Source organism: Anticarsia gemmatalis, chromosome 19, assembly GCF_050436995.1.
Source record: "Anticarsia gemmatalis isolate Benzon Research Colony breed Stoneville strain chromosome 19, ilAntGemm2 primary, whole genome shotgun sequence".
Classification (NCBI taxonomy): domain Eukaryota; kingdom Metazoa; phylum Arthropoda; class Insecta; order Lepidoptera; family Erebidae; genus Anticarsia; species Anticarsia gemmatalis.
In genome coordinates, this window is record NC_134763.1 from 6736396 (window position 1) to 6763765 (window position 27370).

The window sequence follows — 27370 nt, forward strand, 5'->3', positions numbered from 1 at the left end:
TTATCGAGGAAGGTTATAGGCTATATAACATCACGCTACGGCCATTAGGAGCGGAGTAGCAACGAAAAATGTTACAAAAGCGGGGAAAATTATGTGACGCAAGCGAAGTTGCGCGGGTCGGCTAGTACAAGTATAAAATTCCCATTAATTGAAAATAATTCGGAAATGCAAATAGCGTGTCGTTAGCTCTAGCCGCGTTCTGTCGAAAGTAAACACAATCTTTTAAGCCTGACTTGATGTTAATTCTAGAAGTATCAGAATATACCAGTTTTTTTCTATACCTAGTACAACTTAGTGGAGAGCCTTGTTTGTATTGTATTCGCAGCCGGTGGAGGTAAACAAATTTCAGAATATAGATAAATCGTGCATGTCACACTAAAATATGTATCAAACTATAGTCGAGTGTAATTAATATAATATTGTTACGAAAGCCAAAACTCGCGCTTCTACTATCTACTATACCCTATAAGAAAGAAACTAGTAATTAACCTTCACTAAATTCTTGAACTAAGTAGGTATAAGTTATTAAGCGTAATAAATGCAATTTTGCTACATTAGCCTAGAACTCACGCTTCAACTATGCCTAAAGAAAAAAAAAGCACATAATTAACACCTTACCTTATCTAGACCGCAAGCCACAACAACCCTGTCTAATAAATGTTTGACTGGACAATTAAACAGGGGCTAAGTCAACAGTATGTGGGTGGCCTCTCAAGCCTCCAGTGACGATGCGTTTCCTTGCCTCTTCGGATTTTTTACACCCGCTCCAAAATATTATGTCAATAACATTTTAGTGCTGAATTTGCCCCCGTACTTTGATTTTTGTGTTGGTTTAATTTATAAGCACACCCTACACTGCTTATAAATTAACCACCACACACTACAACTTTTGTCTTGATTTGTAACATATGGCCCATCTGATATAGGTAATATAACTCTCATGTGATGCAAAGGTGCATCTAGTTTCGGTAATCCAGCATCAATTAAACAAATATTTAAATGCGTTCAATGGCTTTGAAGGCATAGAAACTCACAAAATTATGGATTTATTTATTTGCAATAATAAAATACTTGTCTTAGGTATGTGAAGAAGTTACTTGTGTCAATCAGTTAGTATTCGTGAGAACTGCAAAATAAATCCCAGTTAATCGCTATAATAAATTGGATTATGTTAAGGGCCCTCTTGACCATCCTTATAATAAACAATCTAGATTGACTACCACTTCAAAGAATAAACAACTCCACACAGAAAACAATATTTTCCCATCTCAATACCCCAAAAAGATTCGTCACAAGTATAATTAAATTAATTGAAACTAAATAATGAAAAAAACAACGCGTGACCGACACCACGCACCCACTTCAAGAGACACGGATGACCGATTTCTGAACGAAACGCGAGCAAGTTCCCGCGCAAAAATATTTTTTATAACATAACCTAAAAAAATATTATACTCAATTCAACTGTATTATCTATGAAATAGGGTCTAAAGTCCCCTAGTTTATAATTTATTCACACGGCCAAAGTAATTGTGGTCAGAATAAAGCACGATGCATTTAAAATATAACCTCAAAGGGGTCACACACTTGATGTAATTGAACAACGATTTTGTTGATATTGGGGACCGTTGAAGATAATGATCTTGTGAACAATGTACATTATAATAATGTGTTGAGTATCGTTTCGTAAGAGAGGAAAATAGTTTTAGAATTAATTAATTGTTCTTTTGATCTGCCGGATAAAAAATGACAGGTTTTTTCTCAAAGTGTCGGCTTTTGGAATGCTCAAGAGTACAATGAACTGGGATTAAATGATTAATAAACTTTGGTGAAAATTATGACTTATAAATACGTTTGTTTTTCTCTTCCTTTCGTTTAAAGCCAAAGTCATAAAGATAACCCTTAAGTCTAGGACCTCGCTTAGCTAAACAGCGGAAAGATAGAGCACTAACTTAGAAAAGATAATCGCGCGATGTTAGCTTTTTGTACCCTGCACATTTCGTTTATTTCTTCATAAACAACAGCGATGCAAAAAGTAAACGATAAATTTCTATTATTCTTATCTATATTTTTTATTATCTGCGCGTACAAAACACCCACATTAAAACAGATTACCAAACTGACTTTTAACACTAAAATCACTGTTACAAATTGCATTAGTTTCATCCATTGTGATGGTGTATCCCTCCAACGCCACTTGGTTTTCACGCATCAAACTATCGCTAAGTATATTACAAGCTCATCTATTGACGCACCCTTCTACCTGGTCCCTTTGTGGGCACTCTTCCCTCCGGTCCATCGGAACCCTCCCTATACAATAATACTTGTGAAAATATAATTATAATCATATGCACACGGGCAGGCTTCCGCTTGGCGCATCGTTAGAGTCCCATAAATTGATACGAAATTGCATGAAAATTCCATGGTCGCACGTAGATAACATAACACTTTGAAATTTAAATACTTGAAACAAAGCTGCAATATAAATTATTATTTATTTTTGTTATAGAAATCACAATCAGGTGTAATGAAAATTCAATTTTAAAACAACAAACGTTTTTAAGAATAAACAAAAAACTGTTAAGCTCAAATAAAATAACAATGAAAGTCTTGATGCAGTTATAATCTAAACAAACATTCAAAATTCTATTAGGTATTTCTGCAAGCTTTTTTTTATATACAGAACCATTGTAATTCAAAACATAGTTGTAATCAATCGGCAATATTTTTTTATTCTAGGGGTAGCAACTGTCAGTTTGACAGCGCGCGCTTTTTGGTGTTGCCAGTGTACTTAATATGTAATTTGTCGGGATGGTTTCAATGATAAGCGTGTTAGGGTGGTTGATTGATTAAATAAGCGTGCGCCGGTCAGATAGCCGCAGTTAGACGTGTTTAAATGATAAGGGAGGAAATTATGCATGTAGTCGCATAAAAATGAGATCACCCTCAGTAATTTGTGGTAATTTCTGATGTAATCTACAAGTGCGAGTTGTTAATCCTTTTGTTGGATGTAATGTCACATTTATTTTATAATGTCACGTTACAATGATCATGGTTATGTTACGACTGTGTCTGTCAACTTGAGATATAATTGAATTTAGGTATAGGTACTTATCTCCAATAATACCTACAAAATAAATTTCTATTTACTGTTTCCTAAGTACTGCTTATTACACATTATTGACCTCTTATTTTTAAGACATTAACAATCAATTAAAAGCTAAACATAGTTCCGCTATAGACAAAAATAAATGACTAAATAATAGGTATTATTTTCAGTTTACAACTTGGTTATTATTGCATTTCACCTCAATGACTTCACCTCTCACTGAATTATTCTCAACCATTAGACCAGAGATGAATATTATTCCAATACAATCAATAAATAATAGTTGGCAGGTGAGACTGTGGCACGCGTCATAAAATGCACTCTCACGTCCGACAAGCCGTTAATTTATTTACATACAATCAAACTTTATATTACGCTTTGTGAAAGGTACGCATTAATTTTACATCCCTTCGTTATTATCGAACAATATAATTTGCGGTGACTCTACAGTGTTTAGTTTCGTAGTCTTTAGGAAAAATCGTTATTTATGAAAGATTGTATTGGCTTTAAAATTGATGAAATAGAAAATTCGATTCATACATAGCTAAAGAAGATACTAGAGAAAAATGGTCTTAGTTGAGTGCACAAAATAAGCATGAATTCAGTGTAGAAACCGCGGAAAAAGTATTCATTACGATTACGGTTTAATATAATAAGTATAATAAAAAATAAACAAATTGAGGCAAACTTAATAAGAAACATAAGCTTTAGATTTGAGTTGGTATCATTAGGTACTTAGGATTATAAAATCATTGAATCTTCAAAGTAAAAAAATCAATAAATAACATCTTTTATACCTTTTCAAAAGAAAAAGATAAAAAGGTACCAGAACATTAAATAAAATAATAACACAATTTAATATGATCGTACATAAGTTATTGGACTAGCGTCCCCACTGAACGTAGCACAGGTGGGCCATAATCAAATTATACAAATTGCAACATACAATATTCATTGCGATAGGGACGCGACGCGGACCACGCTCGCTACTCATTTATACAATTTCTGTTAACCGCTGCGTTTTACTGCAATTACCTTGTTCTATCCATTTGATTGAATTAAGCGATTTCATATCTACATTTTTATACGTAACTAGCTGACCCGCGCAACTTCGCTTGCGTCACATAAGAGAATCATAATTTTCCCCGTTTTTGTAACATTTTTCACTGGTACTCTGCTCCTATTGGTCGTAGCGTGATGATATATAGCCTATAGCCTTCCTCGATAAATGGGCTATCTAACACTGAAAGAATTTTTCAAATCGGACCAGTATTTCCCGAGATTAGCGCGTTCAAACAAACAAACAAACAAACAAACAAACAAACTCTTCAGCTTTATAATATTAGTATAGATTTTAAACTTAACAAAATAAACTTAAAAGGAATAATATTGGCATTCTAGCCGCACCAAACCAAGAGCAATGAAAATAAATAAATGTGACAATAGTTAAAAAATATCCTCGCCCTAACTGCACGTAAAACGAATGATTCTAGCAAAACGTAGCAAGTAGCTTTGCCGTAATACAAAAGTAATGTGGATGTTTGTTACTCTGTCTCGCAAAAAATGGATCTTGATGAGAATGATTGTCAAACAAAATTTTAACCGAACGTTTGGCGCAGTGGTTTAAGCGGTCACCTCACCGCAACAACCGTAGCGCCACGTGTGGTGGGTTCGAATCCCACCCGGGACAAATCTTGATGAGCACGAGTATTTGTTCTGAGCCTGGTTGTCTGGTTGTCTATTTATCTATATAAGTATATATTTAGAAGTATATAAGTTTGTTTATCAGTTATTTGGTTACCATAGTACAAGCACTTAGTTTGGAATCAAATGACCGTGTGTGAGTTGTCCAATAACATTTAAAAAAAAATAGTCAAAAGAAATTTAATTGTACCGTAAATTACTCACCATATAATATTTACCTCGAGAAGATCTTGTCATGTTGAGGTTTTTCGCTTAGCTTCAAACCTAAAAAGATAAAACGGGTCTATTATCGACAAACTGTCGTTCCATCTCTACAAACATTCGACAAGTGTGATTAATTCATGTTCAATAATGATGTGGATGCTCGCCGATTGATTTGTGCCCAATTTGTCTGCGGCATGAGCGCCATCACCGCGGCCACCGCACTTCAAATATTCATCGGCATAATAGCTGACAGTTAACCATGGAATTATTATTTACAACTGAAAAGCTATACATTGATATGTAGCTATATTATTTTGTTTCTTTGATAATATCAGAAATAATTTTAACAGTCTACAACCATTGACGTCCTGAGAGCTAAACTATTCTTAACTGTTCTAATTAGCAGTATTTCTACTCATGGACTCTACATTCACAGACATAGCGTGATATAGTGTGCTATATGAACATGAACTCGGATTAAACTAACTGAAGAAAAAAAAAACTGAATATCAACGACACTACTCTTCGATTAGAAATCTAGAACCTAAGTTGTCTAAATCTGAACTGTCAGTCTAGCACCAAGTGTCCAGTAAGTTTATTAATAATGCCAGTTTTTTATTCACTACTCACCACTACTCTCACTTCATAATACTCTGAAGCAAAAGACGCATCACATAAACCACCACCCCTGTGAAACTACTCCTCTAATTCGATCACAATTACAGATAAAAACACTCCAACATACACACACACAAGCATATAATTACCTTAACGAGCGTCGCACCTTTGATAAAGTTTTCCCACAATGGCTCCGGTGACGCGTTTCCCGCCGGAAGTTCCCACCCATCGCGCAAGATGGCAGTGGCACGCGTCGCCACGTGACCTGCGCGTGCGCATCGCACGCGTACATGTTTTTATTGGAAACGATCAAAAATAATAAAAACAATACTGTTGGGTACTCTCGAATAAATTAGTTCCGGAAGGGTGGGGTTAAAACGCAATTGAACTGCTCATTATTAACGCATAAGAAGAGTGACCCTACTAATTATGTTTGCATTGCCTTTTTTGTGAGATAATTATTTCGAATACTTGACAGAAAGTCGAAGTTTAATGATAATTAATTGATAAAGAATTTACTCGTTTTTCTCACGACACCGTGACTCTTTTCTGTTGTTAAAGTTTGTGTGACACGAAGTTTAGAACGGTTTCAAAGTCTGAATAACAAAGTGAAATTGTGTTGTGTTACTTAATGTTGAAAATTAAAGCATGCAAGGTATCTCGGCTTAAATTTCATACAGTATGCAGAACTATGTTTAACTAATATTTCGTCGACATCATATCCAGAGGAAAAACGAAGAAGAACGAGGAAGGGGTTAGGACTCAAGGCCTTATCTCTCGTTCGGGAAGAGACCCTTGCCCGTGCCTAGTAAGGCAGTAATGGGCTAAAAAATCATATCCAAGTATTTTAAAATGAAACAATATCTCAATTATACAATTTATTGAAACCCCCATCATACAATAAATCAATATGTTATGTAGTATATAATATATGTAGACAACGTGTATGAAATAAACTTGAATGTTCACAGCAACAGAACTAACATTACAGAGTATCATGATTGGCAGTAATCGTAGGAATACATGTTATTACTTATTCATTTATATTGATCTAACAAACTAACTAGAAAATATGAAATATCACTGGAAATACGGCTTTACAAAATAATATGGTATGTATCACCGCGCTAAACAAACGACAATTATAAAAAAATATTTTAGTAGCACACGTTGACATATATTCTTTTTGATGATATCGAGTCGAGTCGAGTCGAGTATCGAGTGTTTGTCATTAAATTAGTTCGATTATAATGCACTAGAGGCGCTGATTTGGATATCGAAAACGACTTGATAAAGGAGTCGTATATAGAGTAATATAGACTGTAGACCTCTTAGCGTTATTTTGGTTTTCATTTTAATCATTCTCATTTATATTATTTTTTTAATGTATTTCTTTTACATACAAAATATGTCGACCTTATTTGTTTTCTTCGAAGTCTATAATGCATGTATGTAGACTTACTAACTCGTGTTATAAGCTAGATTGAGACAGTCAAATGATTTTCAAGATATTTAGTTATTAGATCAATATAAATCAATAAAGCGCTTAAATTAGTATTACAATTTAGAATATCATGTGTTACAATTTAGTTATCATCGCCTAAACAGACTACTAAGTACAGTTATCGCCAAAATTCTAACCGATTATAATTTTTCAGCATCTATCTACATTAATTTTTAGTTAACATAACCCGACTTCACAAACATCCCCTAAAGAATCACTTAGGTAAATCTTTATCTAAAAAAACTGACCTCTATGTCATTATCGCTAAGCAACGGATAGCTACTAAACTATCTTTACTCGTAAATATTATTGACATAGGAACTGTCACTGGCCACTAAATATGACAGTTAGCATACAGTAATCACCATTTAACGTACGTCTGAATATAGCATCAAGCCGCTTTACAACAATCAAGCTAAGAAGAGAAAAGATAGAGTTCGTACAAGAACGACGCCGTTAAGATAGCTTTTATACTCTTGCGTTGCATGTTTAATAATATATAATAGGATACGGGAATTAATGCAATTTTAAGGTAAAATGCGTGTTCGCGTTAATTCCCGTATCCTATTATATATAAGACGTCGTTAAGACTCATTCACTCGCACTTTGCTGTAGTATTAGTAGTGTCTTGTTGCTATATTTCGATACACAAAGTAATCTGGCGCGTACAGTAGAGTAATAGTAAGGGGATGTTTGTAAAACCGGGTGTAATAGCGCAAGTAATAAGGATATATTCACAACAAAGCGTTACCACCTCGATGGCACAATACAACAGTGATACAACATTACATGGGCGGACAACGTTACGTATTTAAGGCACCTTTTTTTATTTATTTATCACTCGTTTTAAAGTTATAACTGTTAGCAAAATCAAACGTTTAGATAAACTTTGAAGGCTATGGGTAAGTGACGACTAACCTATCCGATAGATAATGTGACAGCAAGTTTACGAAAACATCTGTCAAAATTGACTTTTTCAGTACTTATTCTGAAGTGGTGATACTGGGACTTAATCTCGTAATTAAGTATTTCTTAAACATTTGAATAAGCTGTATTTAAGAAATTTACTTTTATATACTGTTACTAATTGATTTTTTTTTAATAAATTATTTAAGCAAGTTATTTATAGTAGGTAGAAGTTTCTGAACTTATATAGCTGGTATGTCAATAATATTGTAACTGGCCATTTGCGTTGAACTTAATAATAAATAAATAAATTTAACCCATTACTGTCCCACTGCTGGGCAAGGGTCTCCTCCCGTAATGAGGGAGGGGTTAGGCCTTAAGTCCACCACGCTGGCCAAGTGCGGGTTGGGGACTTTGCATGCCCTCAATAAATGTATTAAACAAATTTTTAGGCATACAAGGTTTCCTCACGATGTTTTCCTTCACCGTTGGAGCATGTGATAATTATTTCTAATACACACATAACTTCGAAAAGTCATTGGTGTGTTGCCTCGGATTCGAACCTGCGACCACTGGCGTGGGAGGTGTCAACTTATACCACTCGGCTATCACTGCTCTTGAACTTAGTTATTTAATATTAACCTTACATTTAAGATATTTTTCATATTTTCAGAAATATTAGAATTATTGTAGCCAAGTTATAACTTTAAAACGAGTCAAATATCCTAAAGTTAATGAGTAGTATATTTACTTATAGTATCGTTAAGGCAAGGCCATATATAACGCGAAATCAAACCGAGAACCACGTAACAAGAGCAATTTGCAAGTCGACGGCATATCACGTTGTATATGGCTATACCTTAAACGTTGAAGTTTAGTTATAATTTTACTTAATGAAATGTACAAGCATTATCTAAACAAATAGCTAAGTTTTTACATTGATTTAGAATAATTGATCGAGTACTGGTTACTTACTGAGTAAAGTTAAACTCTATTTTATTGTTCGCATAAATACACAGTGTTGAAAATTTTACGTGCATCCAACATAATAAATACAAAACCGAATAAATTTTAAAAAATATTAAAATTATATAAATGTACTAAAAAGACAATTAACACAAATCAAAATATATAATTAATAATTAAAATAACAAAAATATTAAACGAAATAATTGTGATTTTTCTTTTATTACTACGAAAGGAGAATATCGACAACAAACATAGCCAGCGTTGTAAAATTTAGTTCCATTTTAATACACTAGGGGGCGCTATATGATTTTCCATACAAAAGTTGACGCCAAATTATATATATTTTTTCTTATGTTAGATACACGTAAAATTTAGTAAATTCCCTACAAAGCTAAGTAAATAAGTTATCAGCTATATAAGTAACTTAATCTCCAATTTGGTATGCGTCTTATGTGATATTAATAAATTAGTCAAAATCAGTCTAAGTGATTTAATCGGTGGTTAGTGGGGGTCAAGGGGAGGGGAGATTAAACAGGGTTAAGTTAAAAAAATAATTTTACAGAACTGTTTTTCTATACAGCCAGTCGGTTTTATACATGTTTAAGGTACGGTTTATAAATCTGAATTTTACGAAGGATTTAAATAGAATGTAAGTGTACCTGTTGGTTTTGGACTCAAAGTCTGACGAAACTCTCCCTCATTACAGGTTCTACATTCCAGGAGACCACTGGTCAGCAGTGGGACAGTAATGTGTTAAATTTATTTCTCATACATCTTGGTCGAAATACCAAGATTTTCTGGAATTTCGTAATACAGGAATTAACGTCTAGAAGGAATCTAATAATACTCTGTCAAAGCAGATTCAACTCTTCTGATACAATTTTTGGAGAAGTGGACTTTGATAAACCAACTGGTTGTACTAAAAAATCAGTTCAAGAAATCAACAGTTAAAAAGTCATCACTAGAACTAAACAAAAATTGTGAAAATTATTTTTGTGACAATGATATTATTAAGTCCAACTATTTAATTCTAAACGAAATGTATGTGATTCTTTACACAATACTCTATAATTTAATATTAGATTTAAATGTCTAGATATCAGTTATATGACTGTTAATTTATCAAACCAATGAAATGTCCCGAGAAAAGCTGTCCATTTAGAAAAAAAATCTTATTTTTCAGGTATAAACACTAGCTAACTACTTGAATAGTTCAGTTTAGAAACAACAAGATTTTAACAGAATTATATTCAAAATAACCAACTTTCTTAATTAAAATATTACATTATTTTATCTTGACGAAACACAGTTATTTATAAGTTAACAATTTCTTATAGTCAATACCAAATGGGACAGAGTTTAAGTTTATTCACAGCTTCTTCATCTCTACATATAAGTCAGCCGCATTTTCCATTCAAAATGTGAACTATTACGAACAATGTACAGTCTATGTTCTCGGGACACTTCGAAGGTCAATTCAAAATGTCACTTAGCATAAGTACAGTTAGGCACACCTACATTTACAACCTAAAATATACAACAGTATCCTAACACGGTAATATTAGTTGGCCGTTACTATATTAATGCCCGGTCTGAGTACATTTGGCGGTAGTTTATCTAATCAATAGCGTTTTTATATGAGTTTGCACGCTATTGAATAGATAAATTACCGCTAAATGTACTTCAGAAACCGGGTAATTTAATATTAATTTCACTCGAGTTAAATTCAAACCAAATCAACCGTTAGAGAGTAAACAAGTACAATCACACGCAAATTCTTAACTAGAGAATTAAATTCGTTAAATAAAAAACACATCACAATAATTATGAGCTTAGTTCGGACGTAAAAAGTCTTCGTTATGAGCTTTTTCAAATAAAAAAAGAAAAAAAATCACTGAAACAATCACACAGCTATGTCAAGTACCAAAGTTTTTTCAAATAAAAAAAAGTGGTTAATACCTAATTTTCACAAACAGCCATACAGCAACTGATATTATTATATCAAGTAAGTTCTCTCAAAGATAACTAACTTTGTGTTAAACGCAATGGTAATTTAAGTATCCCATAATATTTTTGACACAAATCCTTTCTCCAGATTGGGTTTTAGACATAATAATATGAAGTAATAAGATTATTTAGTTCCTTTGAAATACACCAGGTGGCGTTGTACACAATTCGATGATTACTTGACAGATTGTGTCATGGGATCGTTTTAAAATTAGGCTTAAGTGAAATCAGGTATATAATTATTTAAAATAAGTATCGTAAAAAACATCGTTTACCGTGTGTTGGAAAAATATAAAGCACGATACTAACATTTTAAATTGAAATCTAAGTGCTGCTAAATATAACTTCAAAATCAATTATCTACTGAAGTGATATTAAATTGAGTTAGTTTGTTCGTTTAGTCAAACATTTAAAGTAAACTGTGCCGATATAGACATACGAGTATAACATTCACTAAACGCGATCGAGCAATTAATTAACGATGTGCGAAAATTAACGAATAACAAGGATTTCTTTTAAGTAATTAACCCCCGGTTTCTGAGTACATTTAGCGGTAGTTTATCTATTCAATAGCTTTTTCTGTATGCGTTTAAACGCTATTGAATAGATAAACTAAGTGTAACTTAGAAACCGGGGGTAAATGAGTGATTCAAACATACTTAGGCTCGTTTTAATAAACATATCTTAAAATTGAGATCGCACTCAAATGATAAATTTAATTTCGAACATACATATAAGAGTTTTGTCCCTATAGTACTAAGCAGAGAATGGAAGTGCGATTTGCGATTTTCGCTTACTTTTTAGTTTTGTTACAAGTTATTTTCTAAAATCTGTTTATTAAAACGAGACTATAAGTTTCACAATGTTTTATGAGAAGTTACTATTAGAAATCGAGTATCATTGTACCATCTAGCATTTCTGCTTATTTTCTATGGAAATATAACTTTAAAAGCATCAACAAACGTTCCGTTTCATAAAAACCGAGATCCAGAAATAAAAACTTTCCGAATACATTACAATCTTTAAGCAACTTTAATTATGAAATGAGTCTCATTTTGCTTCAATATCAAGGAACAGCCTACTGGCTGTCATCTTTTACTAGGCCGTGTGAAAAGTACTTAAAGCCATTTTTTCAGCTTGCCCCTACTATCTCTACTAGATGAGAGTAGAATGAAAAGGTAAAACATAAAACAGTTTCTGAAACATTACTTGTCTTTATGAAACGGCCCGTCAGTTCAAATTGAAGAACAACTATTTATTCAGAACAGAAACACAAAAACTCGAGATAAAACATTTGCACATATAAGTGATAGAGTTAGGCTTGCTACACACAATATTTACGGTTCAGCATTAATCGGAACGGCAGGTAAAACCGAATATTTGTGAACGTTCGGGAAAAATGCCGCTCAACATTTTCGCTCCCAGATAAAAACCGAATTGTGACGATTGGATCCATAGGAACTACATGATCAACACAAGCCGAATTGCTTCGAGCCGTGTTTTAGCTCCGCCTTCACTGAAATAGAATCGGAGTGTATGGTCCGAAAGTATTTGTTGCTATGTATTAATTTCTACGGTACTGCGTCCCCTGCATCGGCATTTCTTTGCCAACGAAATTAATACAAAGTGAAAAAGCCTTTCCAACGCCGTAAACGCGAAGCTCATACTCGACTTAAAGCAATAACTGCATTTGTTCAGCTTGTGTCGATTGGGACACACAACTTTATTCTTCGATAAATACTGCCGAACCGAACATACCGAGCCGAATATGTGTGTAGCCAGTCGCATACAAACAAAACGCTTTTATTCAAAGTGTGAAGAGATAATTTATTGAGAATTGCAAACGTCAACAAACACGCGTTAGTAAATAACATGGATGCGGTGTAAATGATATGTAATTATTTGTAATCATTTGATAGAGGATATGGCTGTAATCAATTGGACAAATTGTCAAAATGGCGTTTTGATGTGTTTAATAATTAATGTATATGAAACTTGAACGGGGTAAATATTTTCAGATAAAATATGAGGACGGAATTGGCTGTTTAAAAAACGATTGCTATATTGTTATTTGTAAATGCTTAATAGCAGATAATTAGAAGGAAAAATACTTATTTTTAACCCCCGACGCAAAAAAAGGGGTGTTATAATTATTGTTCGTAATAATCTGCTCTCAGATTTATAATGATTTATTGTTTAATTGAGTTTTTCGTTAGAGCAGTTTATTAACCGATTTGCGATAAACTTAAACTAATATCTTATTCAAATGAAGTTTTCCAAACTATGAAACTTCTAGAGCACTGCTATTAAGCATTTACAAATAACTACAAAACTATTTACAAATAATTTTTTTAGCACTTTTCTTCTCAACAGTACCCAATTTTGACAATTCGTACAATCAAGTACAACAGTTCTCAACATAAAAACATAATTATAACATAGGACATAATTTAGCACCTAGAATAACCTAGTTTTTGAGACAAAATCACATGGTTTACATAATGAGCAACAATTAAAAACTTAAAGTTATGTGATGTAGGTATATAATGTGATGTTGTGAGCACCAATATTAGTAATCATTGTTAGACACAAAAAAATATAATAATATGGTAGGTAATATGACAGACAATTAAATATGGACATGTAAAAATTAAAAGTAATTTTATGCGTACATTTTGATATAATAAGAATCAGTTTCAAGGCTTATAAGTGTAGGATAGTCTGCTAGTTCAATAACATGATGAAAATAACTGTAAAATATCTACCGGGTAAACTAACCGATACATACTACCAATTGAGGCATCTTTACTTTGCTATCTAAACTTTACTAACTGAAAAATATAAATATTTCCATTTATATTTGTATTTGGTAAATGTATAATTTCACTTAAGTCGTATTTTTAATGAAAGTCTTGGTTTAGTAGCATTTTATCATTAAAATTAAACATATCTGTAATTAAATTATGTATAGGTAAAATTAACATAACGAGGTAAAGATGCCATAGTTGACTGTACTCAGAATGTTGAAATGGGAGCTAAAATTTGATGGCTACCACTTCGCAAGTTAAAAAGAAACATATCACCACAAGGTAAGATGCAGATAACTGATTTAAAATCAACCGTATGCGGCGTTGCATTGCGATTTTAACTTAAAACTCTTGGATAAAGTGATTGCGGACATGGGGAGTTTTAATAATCAACAGGACGTAAAGATCCGCTTAGCTCTACCACAGTGTAAATATAATATGAGTAGACTTTAGCACCATCCATCAAGCATTCACAGCGCTGTCGGGACACGGAATATCGAAGCACGGAGTTACATACTGAACAATATTTACTCTGTGGGTCAACGCTACACAAATGGAGGTAAACTTCACTTTCGTAATTCTTTATCTCTCAGTTCAAAATGTACGCATAATCTTACAGACAGTTAGGCCTTCAATCGTGCATAACAATATCAATTCGAACCGAGATTCACGAATATTAGACACCAAAAAACTTATGTCTACTGATCAATCACTTGCATCGAGCACTGAACTACGAGGGAAAATAGTTTGTTGAGGAAATCTTATACAATAGAGACCAGAATAGATCAGCGGCGAGCGTTACAGCCGCGTTCGCGAACACCGTTCGCTACAAATCAGTTACGGGGCCGAACACTACCGTGGCGTTAGACGAGTTGATGCTAGTGCGGCGCGCGCGCACGCTCGTCTCGTGTTCGGCATCACTCGGCAGCGATTCGGGTCCGTTCGTCAGTTGAAGACCGTTGAATTTTGAACGTAGCTGTGTTACTAGACGTTCGAGTCTGCAACACGAGTTCAGTTTAGACTACCTGGAGGTGTAGATCTAGTTAACACTAAGAACCAGAGTGCCGGGAACTAGGAAGGCAGCTTGTGAAGATTATGAGCTTTGTTACACATATATCCGGCTCGACAATATATCGAACAACAAAATCGACTCGATTCACTTGTTCACCTTGTGCCGAGCAGGTTCATCTACACATATTAGATTGTGCCACCCGGCTTGGCCGATTAATACCAAATATATGTGTAGCAAGCCTAAGCGAAATGAACCGTCCACCACATTTGTTAGGTATCAACGTTAGTTCGAAAATAAAATAATAACAAGCTATTCTATGTACAATTAGCTTTTATTTGGAGCTTAAAACAATAAAAACTTTGTGATATATTTTGAGGATGATTCTTGTCACACATTCGCCATTAAACGCCGTCTATTGGAGACATGGTTCCAATTAACCATTGTTTGATAGGGTGGTTTTCCTTGTGAGATTATATAACATCAAATCAACAACTTTTGTAATATTAAGCGACAGTTTCACAGCTTATGAATAAGTGTCGAATGAACTATTCGATAGATAAAGTGCCCAAAAGTTTTTGGAAAAAAATGTTTACGCCGGCTTACCACAAGAGTCGGCTTACGAAATAAGTCGACGACTACAACCACCATCTTTACCCTAATCGTCGATCTAGTGTAAAAAGAATCATCCGCTACATTAACAAAATAAAATAAGCATCTAATCTAATAACATAACTACAGTGTTCAACTACAGTCTACAGTGGGACACAAGCCGCGTTCATACGTACTTAAGTGAATGGTCCTCGGCATTTTGTTTAGCTTTGCGCATTTCCGCCAGTTCTTTGCGCAAACGAACACGTTCGCTGTCGCCATCTTCGATGTTGCCGTTCGATATTTTGTTCTCGTTCGTTTCCAAACTGAAGAATTATACAACTTTTTTGGTACGGAGGTACTTATTCGTTAAGTTAATGAAACTACTAAAAAGCTACATGAAACCATATCGATATTGCAGCTCTGGCTCGACACTATCGAGACCTATCGATCAAATGTCAAAGACACAAAACCATTTACCTTTTTTTTTGCACAAAAAGTACTTAGTAAGTAACTTGCAAGGAATGCTACTTTCCGAGCAATAATGTACGACCAATACTAAATGACAGATTCTATTGTAAATTACCAAAACAAGGAACACGTTTCTCTACCAACAAAAATGGAATTTTAAAGTCTAGACATAAAACTACCCGCAATTACGAATTGCAAGCAACTACACTTTCAGCAATAAAAACAAACAAAAATATACATATGTATAATATATTGTTATATATGGAAGAGCAAGTCGTTATATGTGTTAGTAGTGACTAACCCATTGGTCACCCGTAGGACGCGCAATTCGTCTTCCAGTTTGACGATACGATCCATCATACGACGCTTGTCAGCCTCCGAAGCACGCAGAGAACTCTGCAACAAGCCAATAAACAAACGTCATTTTATGTGAAGAATTGGTAAAGTTGTTATATTGGTTGCCATGGTAACACTGTTTTATAAAGTCTGTTTGAAAAATCTGGGAGTCCTATTTGAGGACATTGTAATGTTTTAACATCAGTATCGTGACTCCTGAGAGTCAGGAGCCACGATTCTCAGCAGAGAGGGAGACGGTCCACCACGCTTGCCAAATGCGAGTTTGAGACTTTGCATACCTTCAAGAACTGTTCTAAATAATTCTCAGGCATGCAATGTTGCATCACGATGTATTCCTTCTCTGTGGAATAAGTGATAATTACATATTTTCAATACACACATAACTTCGAAAAGTCACCAGTGTGTTGCCTTGGAGTACGAACCCTCGACCACTTGCAGAAGAGGCAAGGAATAATACAAAAAATCTTTGTTCTGCATATGAACCTGTAAAACTTGCCTATATAAGTCGAAAAATCATATCCCAGCATCGTGTTTTAGTTCTTAAAACAGGGGTGTGGTCTAAGGGTGTATTTCACGTCCACAAGTGCAGCCGGGGCGTTTAGCCGCCGCTAATGTATTCGTGGACACGATACGCTGACCGCGCGGCTTTCATAGCGGTGGTAAAATGTCGTATTCGGACACTTGAGTTACTGGTAGCTAGATAGAAAACTCATCGAGAATGTATTGGTTTTGTAGAAAAATATGATAACAGCGATTGATTTAACGACTATCGCCTCTTTAAATATAACTAAAGTTATCTACATATTTATACTCGCGGAGATAATAACTAAAGAGCGTATTTCCTTTTCTTGTTGTCAAAAGCATTCGCGATGATAGCGTGGTGATTAGCTATCCGCATTTCTGTTACATACCTACAAGAGCGTTCAGTATTTAGCTCGATGCAAACATATCAATAAATTTAACCCATTAATGTCCCACTGCTGGGCAAGGGTTTCCTCCCGTAATGAGAGAGGGTTTAGGCCATGAGTGCGGGTTGGGAATGAGATAAATACACATATTTTCATTAAAAAAAAATGATTGAGATGGTACCCTTGAGATACCTTAATTTTGACATAGGCGACTAAGACAAACACGCGAGTAAGTACTTGCAGCAATCGCGGCTCAATGTTAATTTCTTCTCAGAGTCAGCTTACTCTCATGAATGTAAACTATCGCAACGTCAGATTTTTTCTTACATTTCAGGATATACAAAAAAGCGAAAGTCTAGTTGAGCGTCATTTTAGCGGCGCGACTTTCTCGGGCGGGCTCGTATTCCGTGGGTCTGGTTATAGCCCAAATTGCCTCTATCTCTTACAGCCCGCCGCCGGAACCGGAACTGCTTGTGTTAAACTACGTGTATTTTATAACGCAAGGAAATTCGCGTTATATGTAGAACTTGGGTGTTTTGGTTGCAGTTTTTTAAGTAGGGTTAGGACAAAGCAAAACATGATGCTGAATAGGTATTTTTTTGTGGATAGAAACCGATGGGTACATTTTCAATATAAACTCGTTTTTCCGGTCACGTTTTATCTCCCCTTAAGTGATTGAGACAAAGAGTTAACTAAATGTCTTGTTGCTTTCTCTTTCTGTCTGTCTTATATTATGTATACAAGCTAACCCCGAGAGGATGTTTAGATTATCCTGACCGACTCGTGATTGAGCAAAAAATAATTATCAATAGCAAGTACTTTGTACCAATTTACCAAAAATAATACCAAGGTATTTATAACTATTTTTCTAGCTCTTACTCTATACATTAAGCCTAAGGTAAAATTGCGTTAAGTAACATAACACTACTAAGAATATACGCGTTGACAAACAGACAGACAGCCGGTCGAGCGGCTAATTTTGTTTGTTCCGATAGTTTCCGTCCCTATGTGATACGTCCACTATTATATTGACAGGTGGAATCGCCGAAAATACACGGTACATTGCCGACACACATAAGAATTAAAAACGGCAAAAATTTTAAAGAATTTCAACAATAAAAAAGTTAGTAGAGAGTATTCCGATGGCTGATCTACTATTTCCTCATTCAAAAGTGCTAAAAATGTAAGCCTCGTCTATAGTTTTTCATTTTTTGTGTTAATATCTTGCGTTTGTGACTCTGTCTAACTACTTCAAGCATTTTGCGACAGAAAACATCATATAACTTATTTCTCACGTCCCCGATTGTTGCTACCAACAATTTATCCGCTATCGATATATTAGGTCGGGGAAAAAGTCTTTTCGCATTATAGTAGGTATGTATGAACTTGTAATAAAATCTCTTTGGCTTCAAGAATCACAATGAGTACACGGTTCATTCGGTTTCCTTCAGTGAGCTCGTGGGGTACCCAAAATATCGAAGATTTTATTACAAGTTAATACATACTATAATGCGAAAAGACTTTTTCCCATACCTAATATAAACTCCAACAAACTTATACTCGAATCTCACAATCTACAAGTACCTCCGTCCAACACCTTCAAAGACTCGTTCGTTTAGCATCCATCGCCATACATTAACCCGTCCATGTTAATCGCAAGTTGCCGTACGTTTTTGCACCTCAATTAACTTATTACCAGTCGAGTGCTGTGAGCGCTAATGACGTAAGCAAATATGGCGCCCACGCGAATACCATACCTATGTACTGGTGTATAGATTAGCGGGTATTGTGATAATGTAAGGTTTGAAGATTGAACGGAAATCAAGTTAAAGTACAAAGGTTTTTCAAAGGTACAAAGAAATCGGAAGATGCGAAGCTTATTCGTGGTCTTTAAAATGCTAATAAAATATAGATTTGTATTTTCTTTACTGATTATTTAGTAATAGGAAAACAGGAACATTTTAAGGAATTGTCCCGATTAATCATGTGACAACGTCATTCTAGGTAGAAGTGACACATAGTTACTTAGAGTACTTAAATCTGTTTGCTGTAAACACCTATGCTTGAATAATTTGTAGTATTCTTTCGAACTGACCAAATCCAAAGAACTGTTGATTTTTGTGTTCAGTATTTTAGCACTCAAAAGGCTACTACATAGTGGAGTCGTAACGCTTATACCTAACATAACTTTTGATCCACTTTTTAAAAGCACAGTAAAAAATAACAATCCATCCTCAAAAACAACAATTACTCGATAAACTAACAAAATTACTATTATCATTGCAATTAAAAATGAATGGTCAGCGAGTGGGGTGCCGTGACGTCACAGCGCACGACACGGCACGTCACGTGACCGGTGCGACGGTACGATACAGGCTAGGGTGGCGCCGTTGCACCGCGCCATCCACTTACATCTGCCAATATTTGCTCACGTACCCTCCCCCACCCCTCCTCCCCTCGCGTGTCCCCCTCCCGCGTCTGCAACTCGCACCCCGTACGCACCACCCGTTCATATTTCAAATGCTATGATGTGGGGTGACACTAAACACTACAAAATACAAAGTTACCGGCGGTTTTTTCTTACACCGTTGTGTAAGACTTGTTTTATTTTATTAAGTTACGGCCAGGAAGGCGGTTAGAATAGGCTACAGTCACTGCAGATGCATGAAACTTTGGCAAGACAGATGACTACAGAACAGCTGAATAAGAAGTAAGCTCTTTGGATATAATATCCGTATGTATGTGGATAATGCTCTGGTGTAATCGGAGACGAACTTGTTGCTATACTGTTGGCACATAACCAAACTTGGGACTTGATAGAATGGTTTAAATTCGAAAACGTCTTTTAATGCAATAAAAAGCTAGAATCCAGTGGTAAAAAGAAACACGAATTACAAACGTCTTGCAACTGTAGCCCAATAGCTCAGAATGGAGCATTGGCATGCACGATTTTTCAAGAATAAAAGTAATCATTTCGTAAACGTACAAAATTAAGTAGCTGTAGCATAAGCCTGCGGGGTCACTGTCGTTCTAAAATTATTTGTTTCATACCGGCGCCAACAACGAGATTTGCATACGAGGCTTTTGCTAAATCGTTGAACTATAACAGATTTATCAACAATCGAAGATTTAAGAGCATTCACAAACGCTCTTTTCAGCTGAGAGCATTCACAGTCGTCAGCACTATTCACATAACACTTCGGTGTAACATACAGTCGCATCAAACAGTTCGAAGCGAAGTTAAATGTATGCATTCTGTTCACTCGCGTTGATTTTATAATCCGACGTTCGGGCGTTGGGTGCGAAAATCAAACGTGAGTTCACGTGAGGGGAAAACGAACTTTTTGCACACCGTTTTCATACCAGTAATGTGATTTTTCGGTTGGTGACTCTATGGGGAAATATTGAACCTTTTAACGCTCTAAAAATGTTGTGTCGAGGTATTAATATATTTACAAAATTGCATGTTTTAACCGACTTATAGAAAAGGGAAGGTTCGCAATGCTAAGATACAGAATATCTAAGAAGTGTTTCGCTGGCTGGACTTTAAACAAGATCAAGAAATGTATCAAAATAAAAAGTTATTTTGGGTACCCATGATATTGATATCGTATGACAAAAAATTTTACCATGGCACCACATAAGCTACAGTTACATTAACAATTCTAATATTTTGCTCATTACATAAAGCAAACTGTACAATTTCAAATGAAAAAAAGCATCACCATTTGTTTATCTGAAAATCAGTTATCATTAAAACTATCTCAGATCAAGATGCATCTCAACAAAGTACAAAATCTAGACATGCATCAGACAATCAGCAACAAAAACATTTAGTATTAAAACCTAGACACCAACACTAGAAAAACGTTCGAAAACATCAAGCAGACATCGCGAGTCTCTCGTAGGCGTTTCGCATCAACAAACACAGGTTTTCGAACGCATTCAGCGAAGTGTCGGGAGGTGCGTTCCGAACATCAAGTACCCTCAACGGGACCACCCAACGCGCAACGCAAATAAAAGCTTAATAGTACCGAATTGAGGTGAAAAACTAAAAAAATATGTAAAAAAAACGTGTTAGTTTTACCAATTCCTTGAGGTTTTATGCAAAGAGTTTTAAGACCGTCAATATTTTTTGGTTAGACACTAATGTACGTAATAAGTGATGAATTTGTGAGCCTTTGTTGTTGAGTAAACATTTTTTGTGGCTTTTGGAATACAGTTTAGTCTATAAAAATAATAAAAACATGCTTTACATGAGGTTTTGAAGAGATTAGAGTTATATTTGGATTGAAAACGGTAAATATTTTTGTCAAAGCGGTCATTTAATATTTTTTTATACAAAAGGCAATGAATTGGTAGAGGTGAGAGCTATTATGGATTCTACCTTAAGCTTATTCCCATAAGTAGGAATGACTTACGCGAATGATAGGAGTGGACGTCGAGCAACCAAAATTTATCAACTAATTACTAATAAACTTACTCATAATATACGTGCTTCTTAAACCCGAAATATTTATTTCAAACTAACTGCACGCATTTAAATAAATTACGATTATTTAACGAATGACTGTTTTTAACTGTAAGCAGCAAAATTTTTAACTAAAACTTATGGTGCGCGCCATCTATGTGTCCATTGTGGAACTTGAACAAATTTAGCCGTCCTAAATACTACGGTGCTGTATCGAACTACGTACAAACTAAGAGCCGTGGAGTTTAAATCCCCAACACACAGATGGCGCTGAAAGCAATTTCATTAAAACTCATTTTAGCTATATTTTTCAAAAATAAAATGTAATTGCATGAGTACATTTGCTTTTTATAACATTGCGAGTTAATAAATAAGATAAAAAAAATATATTACCTTGATCTCTTCAAGAGCCTTTTCCGTAAACTTAGCTTCCGAAGATGTCAAACCATTCTGGAAAGAAAGAAAAAAAATCATTAAGTTTGTTACAAATAATATTGTTAATGACTACGATTTTTTTTAAATAAACGTAAAAATCTTTACGGGTAATATACTATCGTAAGATCTATTGAAATTCTTAAAATTGGATCTATGGCCGTATTTCTTTCTACACTATTTTTGAAACTAATATATCCACAAACCCATACGGTACACTATATTCTAATAAACTGTATAATAATGGTTTCTCTATTATAATTGTTTAAATTCCTTGTGCGCAGTGGGGCCGCACACGACCCAGATACGCTGATTGATTAACAATCATGTTAGATACAGCTATGGGTTTCAATACATTTGACTAGCTTCAATTGTTCTAGAATGTTTGCGAAAATAATTAACTATGGTTAAGCTTTAGGGATAAGTCGTTTTTGTCAAGTGCTGTCATTAGGTATAGAGTATCCGACATTTGAAAAAAGGACTTCCTGAATTGTTATTCATATTCGAACAAATTAGTTTTTCCGATTTCGGTCCGATGGATGCAATTCAAATTGTGCTTAGTTTTTTTATAACTTTATGCTTTGCAAATTAAACGTAATCTTACAAAGAAAATACCCCAACTTAAAAATGTTATTGATTTCTAATGTTGATAAATCATAGTTAATTGCAAACGGGACTGTAGATTCTTGCATTGAATTTTTTAGCACATATTTTTAATACCACGTTCTAAAAATGGACTTTATGGCCTTGTGTAACTTTTAAGGCTTATTATTAAAGTTATGAGCAACTTAAACAACACAATTTAGAAATTTTTTTATTTAAAGTTGTTAAGTTATACCTAAGGCTATTATGATAAAAATATTTGTTATCATGTCAAAAACACGTCTTATCAACTAACTACATACAACTATTATGTACATTACCCTATTTGGTTATCAGATATATGCATATCTGTAATAGTTCCTAATCATTTTATCTTTTCAAGGACACGTTTGAAAATGTGCGACAACATCGCTTTCTTTAAATTCAGGTGCGGATGCTTTGCGAAATTTAGAAGTTTGTGATCACTTTAAAGTATTTACTTAAATATATTGTAATTGTTTCTTTCTTCTATAAAACAAAATTAAACGAATGAAAAATCCCCAACTCACACTTGACTAGCCAGGTGGGCCCAAGGCCTAACTCCTGCCTCATTTTGAAAGGAAAAAATTGTCTTATATTTTTTAAACGAATCAAGGATCATGTAAAATGTCTGAAATGAGTTACGATTAGTCCTCTTTTTAGACTGTAACTAGTGCAGATTTGCGAAAACGTAAGGAAAACATCGTGATGCAACCTTGCTGCATCATATTTTCCTTCACCGTTGTAACAAGTGATAATTATTTTTAATACACACATAACTTCGAAAAGTCATTGGTGTGTTGCCTCGGGTTCGAACCTTTAATCAGTTGTGTGGTGTACCAACTTAAGTATAACACTTTATAAGTAAGAAAACTTGAATCAAACACAACACTATCAATTTCCATTAGGAATCAGTTATATACTAGGTCAAAGTCGACCCAAAGGGTCAAACAAACTTTTCCTTATTTTATATCGATTGTTTCTTCTACAGACACTTGTACTTATTGTATGTACCTATAAAAACTACACCGAACCATTACAAACGTGCGAACTACGTCATATCATTTTATCGGACTCTCTCGCCCCCGCTTACACATTCCTAAGATTATTTGATGATGACGTAGTTCGCACGTTTGTAATATTCCGAGTATGGTAAGTAATTCGTTCGTTTCGGCCCCTAAACAGAACATTAATTTCACCCTGCAGACAGACGCCAATCAAACGCCTTTCTCCGCACCGTATTAAGAAAATATTAAACAGTTAAAACAAACTGATTCAATGGAAATTGATACGTTACACTTCACTTGCTTCTTGTAAATGATAAGTAATGAGATATGGCGACTAAAGGTAGATAATTAGATGTGTATTTAAAGAATAAGACCGTTATGAGAAACCATTTTTATAAAAACAAGACGGCGAAGTTAGAAATAAGATCGTATTATTATGGTATTTACAGTAAAGGGCGGCAATTACTTTGTCCGTGTAGACTTGTTTTTTCTTCACAACAATTTGTATAGCTGCCCAACTCCTATTAATCATAGCGTGATGCAACATAACCTTACTGAAATTATAAAATTAACACAAAAATATTAAGTCTGCCTATATACAGCTTTGTATATAGGCGCGTTTATGAAGACGATTTCTTAGAACAATTTATGCTCAAGCAATCGAAAAGATTATTTCCCAAGCTTAAGTGGTAATCGGTGCTTTAAGTAAACATTCACTCAAAATGAACTTAGAATTCCTTTAAGATAGGTAAGTCATCAATACAAACATAGACGACGTTTATTGAAATACAATATTTGCGGTTCACATTTCAAACTTCCGAAAAAAAAACTAAATTATTTTTAAACACAAATGGCAATACAGCACCATTATATTACATCAATATCAATTTATAGTTTTTTGTAGCCAATACCATAGACCACCAAGAAGACTGATTCCGTAATGATCATCTAATATGTCATTATGAGGTTATTGAACTCACACCAATGTGCACATATTTGGCATAGAGCCAATACGTTTTGGAAATGTCATGTCCAGACTGGACGGAGTTTGTATCCGCCTAGTGTCCTATGAACGAAAGACTGATCTAGTTTTTAACATTCCGTGGCGAGAAGATAATGCATTTTCTGGAACATTCTGCGTGAAATCTTAATACTGTTATGAAGTAATTAATTAATGTATTGGGTAGCGAAACTAACCTTTAAATAAATTGCAAATTAACTACTTAAATCCTACTATTATTTTAAATGCAAAAGTTTGTAATAACGGATGGATTACGTTTCGTACTCTTTTACGAAAAAACTACCGAACGGATTTTAATGAAATTTGATACACATTATAGTTTATAACCTGGATTTACACACACAATACCTTTTCCAAGGGAAATGTTTCCACGCGGACGAAGTCGCCGGCAAAAGCTAGTAATCAATATTTAGGTGCTGCAACCTCATATTATTATGCTTCATACAGATATGAACCTTAATTTCTGCTACATGTTCTCAACGCGAGTATATGTGTGGATATTAGTAATAAGAGGCTGACTTCTTGAATTCAGATAATTATGCTCTTTAGCCCTTGATCAGTAAGTTAAGCAAATGTTGGTTAAATCAAAGTCACATAACCGGTTATGGTATTTGATCGTTTCTGTGCTTCAAAAAGCAAATACTTTTTTGATCTGAATGTTGTAAAGGAAGTTGGGGAGTAAGCTAAGATCTAGCGACTAGTTAGATAATGATTTATTTAATCTCACCGTTCTATTTCAAATAACATAGCAGCCATAGATGAAATAGTTGGCAGAGTCAAGATACAAATTGCTTTTTTTGTAATTTGTAGAGAAACATTATTTGAAACGGTTACATTCGATCGTAACGAATAATTCTGAATGCAAGACTATATTTCTTTTAACACAAATAAAGGGATTCTGTGTAATGGCGTAGAACAAAGACTCTAAACTCCGTGACCGTATCAAAGCTTGATTGTAATTCGCTGTTAGTGGGCAGCATTATTGACAGATATTTTTGAACGAAACTTAGTCCAAGAATCGTAGAATAAGTAAGCAATTTGATATGCCACGTAAATGGTGTGCTATACTCAGAATTCAGTTCTAAGGCAACTCTAAATGGCAAATCAAATTAAAATGTATCAGAATGAAACTGTGAGGTACAAAAACACATCATTATTAAAAGAAATAATATTTTAAAAGGGTTCCAGATGTCATAAGCACAAAAAAGTCATTGAACATATTTGGTCTACAAGATGGTCTGAACGAAAACGAGAGACAATCTGGACATGTTCTGGTGTATGGCCAGACATAGCAAGAGGCTGAAAGGTCTGGAAATCTATAGGAGGCTTTTAACCAGCAGTGGGTTATTGATAAAAAAAATAAAAAAGAAGGAATCTGGGGTTCCCATATACTCTGACCACATGGTTTGAAGAGTATGGATTTAAGTGAAGCAAGAGAACTTTTTAGGAATTGAAGCAAGTGGCGATCTTTGGTATCCGTCCACCCCTATGGAAAAAACTTAATTTGATGTATGTACGGTTTCAAGAGTAACGGACGTTCAGCACCATCCACGCATATGCTTCTTAATACGATAGTTAAACTAAACATAGCTTATTAGAAGCAATTACATGGTCACAGTGAATGGGAGCCCTGTATAAATGTTGTTACGCATCGTTTCAGATACCGCAAAGTCTCTGATTCCATTACGAATCGAATGTTTCATGGTCTGGTCACACCACATCTGGGCTGCTGGGATTGGTGACAGACTTGCTGAATACTGCTATGGGTTTATCAAATCAAATCAAATCAAATCAAATAATAATATAATGTGAAAGTTGAGTTTATTTCTTATTACATATCGCGGTTATTGTTATTGAAATTGATTTTGATAGTCAACTTTCGTAATATGACGGCCTATTCCGGAAAAATATGTATTACGATTGAAAACCCCACTTCTAAATTTTGGAGTTTCGTTTATTTGGTGAAATTTTGACGATTGCTTCCATATATTTACTGTCGTTTTATCCATCGGATAGTTTAGGTATACATAGACCGTGAAACTAGCCCTAAATGTCGAGGAAGCCTAATAGAGGGCTGACTTGGCTTAAATCCAGCACTTATTTACATTGGGGTTTAAAAGCTAGTTCGCCGTTTTAAGACTCTAATACTTTATTAAACGCTATCATAAGTTTCAGGGGCAGGCCTTCCGGATTCTAAGTGGTGAGTGCTGACGAAGCTATTTAGAGCCCGTCCATAAATACATATAGCCTGAATGTATATGACATAGCAAGAGGTGGAAAAAGTAATTCAAGTACCTATGTAGCAACTGGGAAATGAGCAGATAGGTACTCTTTTTAGTAGCATTATAGCTGAGGGAGTTCATTGTTATATTATTATTCTTTACTACACTAGCTTCTGTCCACGACTTTGCTGCCGACTTCGTGAGATTTCCCGGGTTATAAATTGTCTTTCTGCAAAATTTCACTAAAACCCGTTCATTAGTTTTTGCGTGATTGAGTAACAAACATCCATCAGAATAGCCAAAGTTTCGCAATTATAGTAAAGTAAGTATTAGCAAGAAGTAACATGAACAATCGACAGCAACAACGCATAAGGTCGTATACAAAATAAGGCAAGTTTACAGTACGGGCGTTTAAAGTTTACTTTTGTCATA

At 34.7% G+C, this 27370-nt stretch overlaps 1 protein-coding gene across 4 annotated transcripts in view; it reads right to left on the reverse strand.

Moving 5' to 3' along the window:
• Window positions 1-27370, reverse strand: part of LOC142980927 (uncharacterized) — a 130150-nt gene that overhangs the window by 77170 nt on the left and 25610 nt on the right. For 2 of the 4 annotated variants that reach the window (XM_076126538.1, XM_076126540.1), the window contains exons 4-7: window positions 22029-22085; window positions 16201-16295; window positions 15626-15754; window positions 5018-5077 (exon numbers count right to left, since the gene is read on the reverse strand). In XM_076126538.1, the coding sequence (XP_075982653.1) occupies window positions 5047-5077; window positions 15626-15754; window positions 16201-16295; window positions 22029-22085 (312 nt within the window). In that variant the 3' untranslated portion in view covers window positions 5018-5046. Of the gene's footprint in view, window positions 1-5017; window positions 5078-6500; window positions 14854-15625; window positions 15755-16200; window positions 16296-22028; window positions 22086-27370 lie in introns of those variants that run through there. The other 2 variants (XM_076126537.1, XM_076126541.1) reach the window with 2 other exon arrangements.